Raw genomic sequence first — 15,472 nt, forward strand, 5'->3', positions numbered from 1 at the left:
CTGCTATCCCCGCCACTCCGTTAGACGCTAAGGAAGTTCGTCGTCACTATTGTCGATTTCGATGCACTCAATTATGCCCGATCTGGTCACACGGGTACAACCATACTAGGCCGTGCAGGGTCGCCACAAGTAAAATGATGCCACCGCCATCTGTAAATGTTTTTTTTTTTTACACGAAAATAAAATACCGCCAATTCAATAGTAATTGCACATATCTTAAATTTTTCTCCTGGACATTACAAAAGCAAAAGTTATCTTCAATTGTATTGCAGACACAAATATATAAACAGAAAATTCAAAAGTGTTGATTTGATTTCAGCTATTTAATGTTTTGACGTGTATGACAATGGCGGATTCTACGTTTATCATATATTTTATAGTATCATTGACGTTCAGTTTATGTCCAGGTGGGTGACAAATTTTTCAATTAAAGTGTAACTTTTGTGAATAAAAGGTAATAATAATTTAAACATAAAAACTTTATTCCCTTTTGGTTTAAGAACATATGAAATATTCGAAGTAATTTACCGTTGATTCTACAAAAGTCTTTTATGTTTACTTTTTTTCATCTCAATTTGTTCTTGTTTATTCTTGTTTATTCTTAATTTGATACTTATGTTCATAAAATAACTGCATGCTCATACATAATATGCACAGATAAGAAATAATGCTTGTAATGTTTTCAATTATTTCAATGGTTAATAGGACTCGTTTTTAGGAGAAACAGAAAAATTTACTTTGTCTGAACATGAATTTTCTCTTGAAAGTGAAGAACCACAGAAGTCTATGGATATTATAGATTTTAATGAAAATTCAGACGGATATCAGCGCTTTAAATGTCATATTTGTGAAGAACCAGATTGCTTATATACCGACATCTGCTATGATGCAGTCACTGTAATATGTTTTGTATTATTATATGTACTATAACTGAATTATATAAACTAATACTTTGTCTTTTATTTAATAGTGTTGGAAATCTAAGGTTAGACAATCTGATGGTACGGAAAGTGTAAGTAGAGGATGCACGTCGTCAATAGATCAAATGTTATTAACGTGCAACAAACAACAACCGCTACGTACAAATCAAAATGGTAATAATAGAAAGAGACATGTTACTGGATCCTCAAATGGTGTGCAATATTATGTTGAGTGTTGTCAAACAGATTTTTGTAACGGTGGGCCATTTCCTGTATTAGAAGATTTTAACAGAGGTGGGTATATGTGACATTATTATATTTCTTTTATTCGTGTATAGTTTATTCTTAATAAAATTCTATATAACTTATAGATAATGTTGAAGAGGATTATGCAATTAAATTAATATTAACTATTTTGGGTCCAATGGTTGGATTCTGTATTATTGCTGGAGGAGTGTTGTTTTATGTATTGGCATGTAGAACACATAGAAAACGGCCATTGACTACAAGGCATAGTAAGCTTGTCATAGATTCTGAAATGGAACCGTCTATTCTGCATTTTTCATTTTCATCTCCAACATCCACCACTACGTATCCTTCTCATGAACTGAGAGCAACTGCAGCTGGCGATAGCACGTTGAAGGTATGAAATAAAATTACAATTTATAATGGGTTAGATTGAGATTTTAGTTTAAGGCTAGTTTAGCTTATAAATTGTATGCATTTATCTCGGAAAGAACATTTATTACAAGAAAATTAATTTTAATGCATTCACTGCTAAGGACAAGGTATCTTATACCTGGCACCTATCCAAAGAGTGACATCGGTTACCTTTTTATTTAACTGCACTGCAATAGTGTTATCGAATTATGACAAATTTGAATAAGATTACTAGAATTTTATAGAAAAAAATTGATAGGCAGGGGTGCAAAAACAGTGTTTAAGGTTATTAAAATTTTTGATGGAGTCAAAATGTGAACATACACGTTATCGAAGACAGAGCGCAATATTTGATATTTTCTTCCATCATATAAATTATTGGTTCTTTATTTAAGTTGTATTGGACTAATATGTAAAGTGTTTCACGCAACTAAACAAGAGAATTAACCATGGTTCTCAAACCATAGAAGGTAGACAAAAATTTCATTAGGCAGACTTAAATGCTATTAGACAATGAATAATTTGGTGTACATGCCTACTCCCAAAGAGGAAACGTTCCAATGGTTTGAAGGTCACTACTACATTTTAAAAATGAAACTATAAATTTTTTTATATACTAATGAATGTACTATTAGCATGGTTTTCAGTGAATTTGCGACACTAGATGAAAAAATAATCTATGCAAAATCTGAAATTAATCAAACAACGGAAATACGTGGCACATCGAAGTTGAAAATTTTTCATTTTTAAAACCTGTTTTTCTCCATTAAAGTGTATTGCTATCATACATTTTAGTACCTCTTTGAATTTGCTTTTTACGCTTTATAAGAATATTGAAACAAAATTTAGATTTTTTGTCTTTTATACGTTGCGATTCTAAAATTTCAAAAAGGGTATAGCCGAATAAGGGGGTCAAATGTGCTCTGATAGAGCATCAGAAAAAAAACATTCTGTGCGAAGTTTCAACTCACTATCTTGTTCGGAAGGATAGTTATAGGGAAAATTCGGATTATCGAATTTGTGTCTATTTTCCGTATTTAATCGAGTACGAAAATTACGTAAAAAATCTGGTGCATTGTGGTTATCAAGATACGTGTTTAAAAATTTTTTCCGATTTTTCGATTCCAAATCATAGGTGTAAAAAATTAAAAACGCAAAAAAACACAGAAAAATACGGATTTCGTATTGAAGCTTTTGAGACACTAGATTTATATAATTACTGTAAATGCGTGTATTGTCGTTGGTTATTTCACTGAATTTTTTCAGATTTTTTGGTAGGGCACTTTTTGACGCTAGTTCGCACCCCGTTTAAAACACATCTTCTTTTTATTTTATTAATTATATATTTTTCCAATTTTCTATACTATAACTATATGAAATGAAAATCTATTTAAAATATTTAAAAAATATTTTCACCTAAAATATACATAAAAACAATTCGTAACTATATGTGTAAGGACTTAATGGATTGAGGGAATTAAGAACAGATGCGTAACAAGAACGATATATATTTTAACAGTGATACGTTGTAAAATCGTGGTCAGGATAGAACTCTGTGGTTCGTCCAACGCTTAGGGGTTTTATACCCCGATTCCTCCTTGTCGTTCGTGTGGCGACTCGGTCACTCTATAGGGCCACGTGTGACCCGCGTAAGTTTCGCGGAATCGCGGCGGCGACTGCCGCCTAAAGGCCCGAAAGCGAGTTCGCCGCCTAAAGGCCCGAAAGCGCGTTCACCGACCAAAGGCTCAAACGCGAGTTCGCCGACAAAATGCTCAAAGGCGATATACCGCTACCGCACACGTGTTATTGTCAATTTCCTTACATATGCAAATACTGCTTATGTTCTGTTTATTGAAGAAATCTTCTTCCACTATTCAAAGTTATTAAAGGTTTGCGATTTTAAAACTAAGTACGTATATTCATTTAACGTAGAAAAAATTAAACAGTGGGGTATTTAAGCAAATACACGACTAGAGAAATGATGGAATAGAAACTGCTCCATAATTGTTTTTGCGCATATTTTAGGTGAAAATATTTTTTAAATATTAATAAACAAATAGTTTTTCACTGTCGTTTAGTTAGAAATTGAAAAAAAAACAAAATTAGTATAATAAAAAAAATGTGCTTCAGCTGGGCGCGAACGCGCGTCAAAAAGTTTGCAGCAGTCTCACAGTCAAGCATCTTACTTACTGCACCATCGCAGCTCTTGAAAATACCGTTGATACTTCACAATATATTGCGAATAGCACTTTTTTTTCGTGACTTATTTTTGCTTTTCTTCTTGTATACACTGTTCTGCTCAACATAGAAATGTTTAAAACCATACAATATAGTTATCTATTAAAGAGAATACAAAAATTCAAAGTACAAGATGCTTTTTCACGCGAAAAACGTCGAAAAAATCGGTATTTGATTTTTGCTACTACGGCGCACCCTACCAAAAAATCTGAAAAAATTCAGGGAGATAACCAATGACAATACGCATTTACAGTAATTATATAAATCTAGTGTCTCGAAACCTTCAATACGAAATCCGTATTTTTCTGTGTTTATTTGCGTTTTCAATTTTTCACACCTAGGATTTGGAATCGAAAAATCGGAAAAAATTCTCAAACACGTATCTCAATAACCACAATGCGCCAGATTTTTTTCATAATCTTTGTACTCGTTTAAATAGGGGAAATAGGTACTAATTCGTTACTCCGGATTTTCCCTATAACTACCCTTCCGAACAAGATAGAGGGATAAAATTTGGCACAGAACGTTTTTTCTTGATGCTCTATCGATGGATCCATCGTATGTCATATTTGGTTCAAGGGCACATTTGACCCCCTTATTCGGCTATACCCTTTGTCTGTAGAAAATGTTATAGTTAATTCGTAAAAAATTCTCCAAAGAAGTTAAAAAAAATACACTTCACACAAGAAGACCCCTTCAATTACATTTATACTCAACAAAGAAAAAATAAAGTAAACAAATAAAAATATGCTCTTTTTAATTATTAATCAGATAATGAATACATTAGTGGATGAAATATTTTTAATTTTTATTTCAATGAAGACATTTTGCTTATCAGAAAAGTAAGGCTTTATTTTTCTCTGTTTGTTTATTTTGCGTTGCAGATTATTGTTAAAATATATATTGTATATATGGTATATGTTACGATAGGAATACTTGGATGGAAGGAGTTTAACCAGTGGTTCTGGATCTGGCTTACCACTGTTAGTCCAAAGAACATTGGCTAAACAAGTAGCATTAGTAGAATGCCTGGATAGTGGAGGTAATGGCGGATTTGGCGGAGAAGTTTGGAGAGGAATATGGCACGGAGAAAATGTCGCTGTAAAAATATATTTTTCACGAGATGAAGCAGCTTGGGCACGCGAAACAGAAGTTTATTCCCAGTTGTTGCCATCGAGACACGATAATATTCTTGGCTACGTTGGAAGCGACATGACGAGTAGAGCGAGCTGCACTCAGCTTTGGCTGGTAATGCATTATCATCCAATGGGTTCACTTTACGATTATTTAAATCGATCGCCACATTCTTTGATGCATCATCAAATGCTCAGTATCTGTTTGAGTATTGTCAACGGATTGCTTTATCTACATACGGAAATTCATGGAACCAGAGGAAAACCGGCTATGGCACATCGGAATCTGAAGTCTAAAAATATTCTTGTTAAAACTAACGGCAGTTGCGTGATTGCTGATTTTGCATTGGCGGTGACACAAGATCAACTGTCTACAGATAGAATCGATCTGAAACAAGGGACAAAACGTTACATGAGTCCAGAAATCCTCGAACAAACGTATGTACTATTTATTATATACTTTATTTTATAGTAGGAACTTATACCGAAATGGAAAATACCGATATTTTCGGTTGTATCCCTTAACTCTAGTAAAAACCAAAATTCAGGAATACCGGTATATGTATTTACCTATATTCACCGGTAATCTTGTCAAGTTTTAAATTTTATTATGATTTTGAAAATTCGTTTTAAACAGATTTCCGAAACTAGTATTATTTTGTTATCATTATTATACTTACTGGCAGTCTCTTATACCACAACTGATATAATACTGACATTGCTATGATATCGAAACGAAAATAATTAGTAGATATACTATAGATACATAGATTTTAATTCCAGTCTTACGGGCAAGCAATGGATTTTGTTTATACTGTATTCCTTGGCTCAGCCATACAAATAGTCATTCCCTAACGTGTCTATTATCTTCTTATTCTAAATTATATCTAAATAATATCTAACACATATCTTTAATTTTCATATAATCTTTGGAATTACATTTGGCTTTGTTGCATTTTTAACATTTTCTTTTTCTTATGTACTAATCTTAGCCACCTTTCTACCGCCTTATTCCTTCTTCCTTTCACTAAAAAGAAAATGCTTTATCATTCTATACTCCCTTTGACATAATTTGCTTTTTCGTTTTTCTTGATCAAGCAATTATTCCTTACTTCTGTGTTGTTGCATCTTGCTCTCGCAGTTAGTCTTCGACTATACCTTCCTTTTTTAGATATTCAGCACAAGTTATAATTGTTATTAACTTCTACCTACTATTGCGAAATACTGTTTTTGTATTTTACACACAATTAAATCCTTGGTCTCTTAATCTTTCTAATCCTGTTTGACTGAATCCATTTCTTTTTAGATACTCTTCCCTCTTTTAGCTGTTTTTGGTATTTCCTCTCTTCTTTTCTTTTTCCATTCACACTTCCTTTACTAATCTATGTCTTTCGTATTCGTTCCTCATATTTCATTGCTCACATTCCCGCTTTTATTCTTACTTTCTCCAATTTTGTCTCTTCTAATATTACGTATGCTGGCGGAATAACTCCAAGTTTAATGCCCATCTCAGATATTTTAGCTATACTCTTTCTAATTCCGGTCTTTCTTTCAATCCAAACAGTTCTGCATCATAAAACATTACTCCCATAACCAGGTAATTAAACATAAACATTCTCCTCTTAAAATCATTTCTAAATTGTCTCTTCTATTCCCCATTCCCCTTTTTTTAACATGCCCGCTTACGTCGTTGAAATTTCACGCCTAGATACAGAAACTCTTTCACCGTCTCAATTTCTTTTTCTTTCCATGTCCACACTTACTTCTTGTTTCTTCCTCCACTTTTCCTGAAAATTCATTTTCTATTTTTCCACATTCAGTGTTAATTTTCTCTCGTGCAGATACTATTCGAGTCTTTTGATCATATTCTTCATATTCTGTGCTGTGTCTAATATTACGATTACGTCATTCGCATACAGGGTGTCCACGCTAAAGTGTGACAGTCGCGATATTTTTTTTTCACTGCGGTGCACCAAAATAAAGAATCTGAAAAAATGAGAATAATAATAATAACAATACCCGTTTACTGTAAAAATATAAAAGTAGTTCCGCAACTCCTTCAATGCGTAATCAGCATTTTTCAGCATTTTTTGTGGTTTTTTATTTTTTACTACCTGGTTCTTCAATCAAAAAATCTGAAAAGCTTCCAAAATATGTGCCCCGGTACCCAAAATGTCTCTGAAACTTTTTACATTTTTTCACTTAATAGGACAAGAGAAATTGTACAAAAACATGATTTTCGTTATCGCCCCATTACTACCCCCACCGTCGGGATTTCAAGTTAAAAATTGGCTCATAGGGTTTTCTATCGATAAGATATCGAATGACCCATCGCACGTTCAATTTGGTTTGTTGGCACATTTGACCCCCTTGTTCGGCTATACCCTTTGGACTATATTTAGTGAGGAAATAAAAAATAATATAATTCCAGTAGTCAGTCGCCAGAGACAGAATACGACTGACCATTGAATGCATTAACATAATAGACAGCTTTAAATAATTAAAGTATTTAAACTTATAATTTTAGCACTATTCTGTTCTTTTATTCCGTATTATATCTATTTATTTTTTGGATAAATGTTTACTTTAGTGGCCTTGCCCTAAATACGTATATTTTTGGATGGTTTTTTTAAAAAAGACCATACTTTAGTATTGAAAATAATATAGATCGCGGAAGGTGAAAAACTAATGTGCTTTTGCATTTTTTTCTTTCAAAAAAAAAGGTAAAATATTAAGAAACTAGTGTCCGTGAAGCGATCTCGATGAGTTGTTAGTATGTTGTAGAAAATAAGATTGTGAACAACTTTTATCTGAACAAAAAATTGTCGCTGGGCCTCAGTTTTTGGAATATTTGCAAGAATTGTTGGTACTACCCTATTTGATCTGCCTGTACGTGCGCCGCACAGTGGGGCCCCATTGCATGCCAAACGCGGCAAAAAGTGGTTTTATACAAATATACCCACAATGAAATAATGATTCACTAATAGTTAATGGGACACATGGGCCATCATTTAGTGTGATTTTTTTTATCATTTGTCGATTTTTGATACGACTACATGATTTTGAAACGTTCAATCTTAAAATCATCCAAAATTATAATCATCGTTTATTGTTGCTTTGATTCTTCAAAGTAAATGATGAGTAATTGAATTAAATGTACTTAGTACGTATTTAAATTACGAATGAAGAATCAGATGAAGAATCATTCATAGATTCATAAATTCTTTCGTTTTCTCTTCGTAAAGGTCGTGTCGTCTATTCGCTAATTGCCATCTTCTCTTGAAACGGGACTTCAAAGTTGCAATTTTTGTTTTCAAAATTTTCTGGTACTCCACAGAATAATTATCCTGGCTCATTAAGGACGACTCTAAAAATTCTAGTTTATTTTCAAAATCATGATTTTGATGCTGTGTCATGATGTTATAAAACTGCATCATTAAAAACACACGTACTCCTGATGAACCTTAGGATTTAAAAAAAAATGTCACTCTATTAAAATGAAACTTTTGCTACGAAAATTGTATTAACAAACTATATAGAAGATGAAGAAAAATGGCGAAATTCAAATATATATATCTGTACCTACCTACTTCAATTGGAAATTCCATTATTTTAACACTAAATATTTCATTCACAACATACAAGATAGGAACCTCAAACGACAAATGCTCCAAATTCGTGATCATTTTATGCTTTTATAGCATTCGAAGCAAAAACAATGAAATGTATGCATTGCTTCCTAGTTTTGATGTATTTTTGAGAATCGTAACAATACTCGCAATCGCCGACGCTTGCACGTGCCGAAACAGTTGATCATCTTTATATTTTTCGCAGTAGCAGCTAGTAGCAGCTAATTTTTTTTTTTAAAAAAAGGTAAGGCTTCACTCTACAAAAAGCAACTAAAATGAACACTGAATCACACTGCATTTATAATTAAAAAATAAAATGAAAACTGAACATGTTCAATTAGTTATAACTCAAAAAATGTTGGAGATATAAAAGTGTACTTTGGTGTAATTTAAATACGTACTAAGTACATTTAATTCAATTACTCATGATTTACTTTGAAGAATCAAAGCAACAATAAACGATGATTATAATTTTGGATGATTTTAAGATTGAACGTTTCAAAATCATGTAGTCGTATCAAAAATCGACAAATGATAAAAAAAATCACACTAAATGATGGCCCATGTGTCCCATTAACTATTAGTGAATCATTATTTCATTGTGGGTATATTTGTATAAAACCACTTTTTGCCGCGTTTGGCATGCAATGGCCCCACTGTGCGCCGTAGGTGCGTTGTGTCTGCAAGGGACCGCCGATTGTCCTCTGTTCACAACGGGGTGACCGACAGGCGAGCGTATACAGGGTGTCCCGTAAATAGTGTAAGAACCGGAAATGGGGGGTAGCTGAGACGATTCTGAACAACAATTTCCTTTGCAAAAATGTCGGATGGAGCTTCGTTTTTGAATTATTAACGAAAAACACTGACCAATCACGGCGCTCGCCTTCCGCGCGCTCAGGGCCGTCCGACCTCGGAGAGCCACCGCGCTGGGTAGGTAGCAAGATGCGCGTTGAAGATACATCGAGGAACGAATGCAAATAATTAAAAATACTACCACTACAACTGTTACCTAATTCGTTAATTACTACGTAATTAGTACGTAAATTACTAAATCGAATTTATTAATTATTTGTATTCGCTGTTTCCAAGGAAGAAGGAATAAAATCTCGGAATTTTTAGGAAATTAACCCTTCGCACCCGAGTGACGCTTCTCGCCAGACTGTTTTAAAATTAAAATAAGAATTACAACAATTCAGGAGGGAGCAACATCCATACACCGTTATCAACCCAGGAAGAAGGGTGCAACGGAACGCACCGGTGTGTGAATGTGAAAAGTGCCAGTGACCGTGCTGTGAAGTGTTTTCGGGGTAAGAAGTGGGTGCAGTGGCCGGGCCGTCCCATCAGCTGATTTTCGTTGGGGTCTTCGACTTTGCCGTGATCGATAGCGGTTCACTGACCGGGCCCTATTGTCTGCGCAGCAGGTAAGTCGAATTTCAATTATTTCTCTATTAACCCTTTGCATTCGAGGAATGTTTCGGCACGCAGAAATCCAGTCTGCTTTTTCAGTACAGTTTTTAATAACAGACGGTTACAAATGGTTCTTACCGTATTTATTTTAATTTTCTGATAATAATTCTTATTGTAATTTTAAAACACTCTGGCGAGAAGCGTCACTCGGGTGCGAAGGGTTAATTTCCTAAAAATTCCGAGATTTTATTCCTTCTTCCTTGGAAACAGCGAATACAAATAATTAATAAATTCGATATAATAATTTACGTACTAATTACATGGTAATAAACGAATTAGGTAACAGTTGCAATGGTAGTATTTTTAATTATTTGTATTCGTTCCTCGACGTATCTTCAACGCGCATCTTGCTACCTACCCGGCGCGGTGGCTTTCCGAGTTCGGACGGCCCTGAGCGCGCGGAAAGCACGCGCCGTGATTGGTCAGTGTTTTTCATTAATAATTCAAAAACGAAGCCTCATCCGATATTTTTGCAAAGAAAATTGTTGTTCAGAATCGTCTCAGCTACCCCACAATTCCGGTTCTTACACTATTTACGGGACACCCTGTAGATTAAAGCATACTAGAAAGAACAGCAGGATTTACATATACGAACGAAGATGTCCACCACATGCTTCTAATTAGTTCTGATCTCTACATAAATGCATTTCGTACTGAACCTAAGACAACTGTTTATTGATATAAACGATGATGTTAAAAAACTTCTTGTGCCTAAATAATTATCAGCATACATTTATATATCTATATATAATTATTAATATAGATGTGTGAATAAAAATTTGATTATAAAACGTTAGTTGTAATTGTGAATAAAATTTCTTTACGTATTTATATTACACTTCAATTTATTTCATCTACGTAATTGTATCTAACAAAGTTATAATATAAGATTTACATTATTACCAAAGAACGTTATACATATCTCGACTCTTATCGACTCTTACCGGCTAAAACCCCATGGTAAACCATCACAGAGTCCCCCGCCGCGCCGTGCCTTTTCAGGTCCCTTCCGGTGGGAGGCACTCCTCCCACCGCATTCCCATTCAACAGTAGGCACCTGGTCACCAGCGCTCGCGGCCCCGTGACATGGGACTAAGCCGCCGGCCACGTGGCCACGTTGGTCTCAGCCAACTGGCCAACCTGCGGCCTTAGGTAAAACCCGCGGCAAATATCCCGTGTCCCAGTCCACTCACACACACGTTCACACACGCAACACATTCATACCGGTGTTTGGTCCGCGGGAGCTTTCGCACCGACCTCCGGGATACCATGCGAGGATCCGGTCATCAGCCTTCTCAGGTTGATGACCTCATCCCCGCATCCCATCCCAGCGGCTGCCCCTATCCGCCACCTGGGGACGGCGTCACGTAGGGGTTCACCTCTCCTGCCGCCTGAACAACCAAACAGGTGCGTGGTCAACCAAACGGATGCGTGGGCCCCTGTGCTGTCCCGCGGAACTTCAAGTCAGCGGAAGACAGTAGTTAATAGCGCGTTGTTCTTCCCTGTTGTCGTATAAAGAAAATAAAGACAATAAAATATTATTTCTTAATGTATAACGTTATGTACAATAATATAAACAACGTAAAAACAAGAAAAAGTATTTAAACAATCGGTATTTTGGTAGAACCACTTGCTGTACGGTACAACGTCAAACAAGTTCGTACGAATTTTGTTAGCATAGAAATAAAAGTAGTTTTTTCAAAAGACTATGCAATCGAGCGGAGTACTTGCAGTCTTTGAGCTTTATAATGTATACAAGATGTTCCAGATTCAAAGTGCCAAACTTTGGCCGTACATACTATGGATCTCGATAGGAAAAAATGTTATATTAACATGGATCGTTTAACGTATTATTAAAAAGTTATAAACAGAAGTATGAAATTCTAGTTTCTGTTACATTTAGGAACGGCTACTACCGTTAGCAATACAATATTGATAACGGTTGAAAATGTGTTGAAACAGTTGTGTAGAATTTTGTTCCTTTTCTATTATTGAAAATGCACATTTCATGTATATCAACTTATCGACGATAAGCGGAATTAATTAAAAATAATAGCTATGCTTAAAATCTTTTCAGGATAAGTGTGGAATGTTTAGAAAACTTCAGACGAGCAGATATTTACAGTTTGGGTTTGATACTTTGGGAGGTTTGTCGAAGGTGCATATGTAATGGCGTTGCGCTCGAATACATGGCACCGTATTCTGAGTGGCTTCCTAGTAATCAAGAGCCGTCCATTGATGAAATGCGAAAATTAGTGTGTTTGGATCATCATAGGCCACCTCTTCCTAATAGATGGCATTCTGATCCCGTAATTATCTAATTTATTATTTACTAATTAACAATTTTAAAATATTATGATGATTATTACTGTTTAAGTATTTAATAACAAATTATTGGGAACAGGATGACCCACCTAACCTCAACATTTAAAATCTTTCATTTATTATCAATGGTATAAAACAATATTAAAAAATAACATCGTTTATTTGGAAGAAGCAAATATGATGAGCAAGCAATTTTGTTTAAGATAATATTTTTCGAGATTTCATGGTCATCGATGTTTTTTTAAACGGAGTGACATACATATTTATTATTGGACTATCGTAGCTAAAAAAGGAATATATTCAATCATGTATGATATATTGACTAACAGATGATTTTCAAATCTATTATCGTTAATTTTCATATATTCCTTTATGATATTTGAAAATGTTTAACCTCTTCACGCCCTTGGCCACATATGTGGACGTTTAGTTTTTTATAATTATAGTTACTGTCAATAATAAATAGACCAAAATTTTCACTACAGATTATAAAAAAAAAAAATCGTCCCTGAAGAGGATAAACACGGACATTAATCATTTTGTGTATTTCCTGAAATAAAATAAGTATACATTTGTACCGCAACACGTACATTAAAACATAGCTTTTGTAATTTAAAATCATTTGAATGACAACATATATAAGTTTGAACGTATTTTTTTTTATCAGCTCAAAATCACGGAAAATATGATCTTTAAAAAAAATTGTTTGTTCATTATAATGGTTACCTTTCTCGAATTATTAATATTTTCTTTCAATACCTTATTCTATCATCAAAAACAAATTAGGTATTTAAGATATTCGAGTTAGGTGGAACGTCCTGTATATGTCAGTAAATCTGCATGTAATGTTGTTTTCAAGTTCAAAGATGCTTAATGATTTTATGAAAATATAATAAACAATTGATAGGTTCTTTATAGTTTAAAGGCGAAAATATGATTTTAAAGTAGAAATTTTTCAATTTTAAAATTTCAATCAGAATTAATTCGACTTGCAATTTCTATCATGTTAAAAGTATACATATAACTACATAAAAACAATGGAGCTACGCTGTCGAGTGAAGTTTGCAACAAGTATAAAAATCGGGCACGTACTTATGCAATCATCCAATATAATTATAGAATAAATAAACTTTTGAAAGTAAATTAGATAACAGACCTCTTTTTGTGAGTTTATAAATATTGACACTCCTATTAGTCTTGTGTTGTAATATTGAGCAGATAGTTGGTACAATCAAATGAAGACAAAAAGTTGCTTACAAGTTGCAGAACAAGTGTTTGAGTTTATAATTATTTACGGCATTTAGCAATTAGAAGTTGTTTTCTCTACTTTAATTGATTTTAATGATATTGCAGAGGCTCGCCTACTGTATAATCGTTTATGTAACTTTAATGTTTTATTCCATGGTAAGATCGTTTGTTAGTGATTTTATTCTTCAAGATTTCTACAACTCGAAACATTTCGGAAAACTTTTCTAACGTTCATATTATTTTCTATACTTTTTACTGCGACATAGACACAGATACGAAGGTTTCACCATATTTGATATATTCTGGTTTTTGAAAATTTATTGACATACAGGGTGCACCAAATAAAGTATTGCAAGCTATTTTCTCAGAATCTAATAAAGATACCCACTTCAGATTTCTTTAAACTAATTAAATCAATCTTTTAGTTCCTCATACATTTTTAAAGGACCAACTGTAGAGGGAAAAAGAGGGGGCCCCCATATTTTAAAAACTGAGAAGTGACATTAATTTTTTCGTTCTTGTGATAGCTCTTATCAAATTGAATAACATTTGCTTGAACCATTTTCTCCTATTCTGTAAATTTAGAAACCTATCGCAAAAAATTCGATCCATATTTAAGAAAACAAACGGAATGCGATAAAAATGAAACATTATTTTATAAAATGTTTAATATGATGTCCTTGGACTCTCAAGAACTTAGTAAGTTGTTTACAAATATAGTAATGATTCTTACACCGAACTCGAACCATGATTTATAAGTTGAACATTTTAATCCCTTCCAACCGGGACAGCCCTCTTGGAGCCAGTGAAGCATGAAAGATGACATCTAGAAACGGTGTTTTAAAGACAATGCTTCCTTTCTTATTCTCTGTCCTTTTCTTCGGTTGTCGAGCAACTGTTTAAGTGTGCAGAATAGAAAAAATGGTTCAAGTGAATGTTATTCAGTTTGGTGAGAGCTATCACAATAACAAACAATTAAAAGGCACTTTTCCCCCCAATAGTTGCTCCGCCAAAAATGTGATAGAAACTAAAAGATTGGCCCCTCTGAACCTGTAACACTATACTTCATGCACCCTGTATATTTTAATTGTTCTAATATACGTTGCGTACATTCAGACTTGAATGTCAACTAATTTTTACTTTGCAGACGTTGGCCGGTTTGGGAAAATTAATGAAAGAATGTTGGCATGGGAAGTCAGCAGCACGTTTACCTGTTCTTCGAGTGAAGAAAACACTTGTTAAATTAGCAGCTAACGATACGCGTGTTCATTTGCCCCTTGATTAAATAGCATGTATAAAATTATGTATTATTTTACGCGCGTATTTATTAGTACTAAGTAAATAAGTTCTTTGCCGTGTTTTAAATTTACTTATTTTTGCGAAAATATGACAGAAGTATATCAAATTTATGCTACTCTATTATTTGTAATATACATCTTAAACTTTTATCTTCTCTTGTGTTATTTTAATGTACATATTTATAAATAACGCGACATAACGTGCTACTTGGTAAATGTGTAATCTATGTGTACATAATTAGAATATTATTTTATTTTTATATCATTCTATTCATCGTCGATAATGATATAAAAGTAAATTATGACTAAATTTCAAAACGTCACTTGGTAAATAATTCGTTTGGACATTATTTCATCATTTTATATAAAATGTTGTAAATGTATTGTGCACTTTGTGGAGTAATTCTCATGTAATGCAATTTGTGTTTGCGTGTAATGTTTACATTGAAAAATGTATACTTCAGTTTTTATCAATGCAGTTACATTTTATCCTGATAATCTGAAAATTTCTTCTACGATCCTTATAATTTACACAAATGTTATGTTCAAAATAT

At 33.7% G+C, this 15,472-nt stretch overlaps 1 protein-coding gene across 3 annotated transcripts; it reads left to right on the forward strand.

The window, feature by feature from the left end:
- Positions 1–209: 209 nt before the first annotated feature.
- LOC122404146 (activin receptor type-1) lies at positions 210–14,972 on the forward strand. 3 transcript variants are annotated; one of them, XM_043408072.1, is made up of 8 exons: positions 210–407; positions 719–897; positions 971–1,094; positions 1,167–1,214; positions 1,292–1,563; positions 4,749–5,389; positions 12,125–12,356; positions 14,768–14,972. In XM_043408072.1, the coding sequence occupies exons 1-8, from the start codon at positions 341–343 to the stop codon at positions 14,903–14,905; spliced, it is 1,701 nt and encodes a 566-aa protein (XP_043264007.1). In that variant the 5' UTR covers positions 210–340; the 3' UTR covers positions 14,906–14,972. The 3 variants fall into 3 exon arrangements, with proteins under 3 accessions (XP_043264007.1, XP_043264015.1, XP_043264011.1); XM_043408080.1 differs by having other exon boundaries at positions 971–1,214; XM_043408076.1 differs by lacking the exon at positions 210–407 and adding an exon at positions 413–454 and having other exon boundaries at positions 971–1,214.
- The last annotated feature ends 500 nt before the right edge of the window (positions 14,973–15,472 follow it).

Source organism: Colletes gigas, unplaced genomic scaffold, assembly GCF_013123115.1.
Source record: "Colletes gigas isolate AHSC1104 unplaced genomic scaffold, ASM1312311v1 Colletes_gigas_Sc00002, whole genome shotgun sequence".
In the NCBI taxonomy this organism is placed as follows: domain Eukaryota; kingdom Metazoa; phylum Arthropoda; class Insecta; order Hymenoptera; family Colletidae; genus Colletes; species Colletes gigas.

Coding starts and splice junctions, on each gene's coding strand:
- LOC122404146 (XM_043408080.1), top strand. CDS start 341: ATGACAATGGCGGATTCTACGTTTATCATATATTTTATAGTATCATTG. Junction 1,564..4,748: donor CTGGCGATAGCACGTTGAAG/GTATGAAATAAA, acceptor ATGTTACGATAG/GAATACTTGGATGGAAGGAG. Junction 12,357..14,767: donor ATAGATGGCATTCTGATCCC/GTAATTATCTAA, acceptor TTTACTTTGCAG/ACGTTGGCCGGTTTGGGAAA.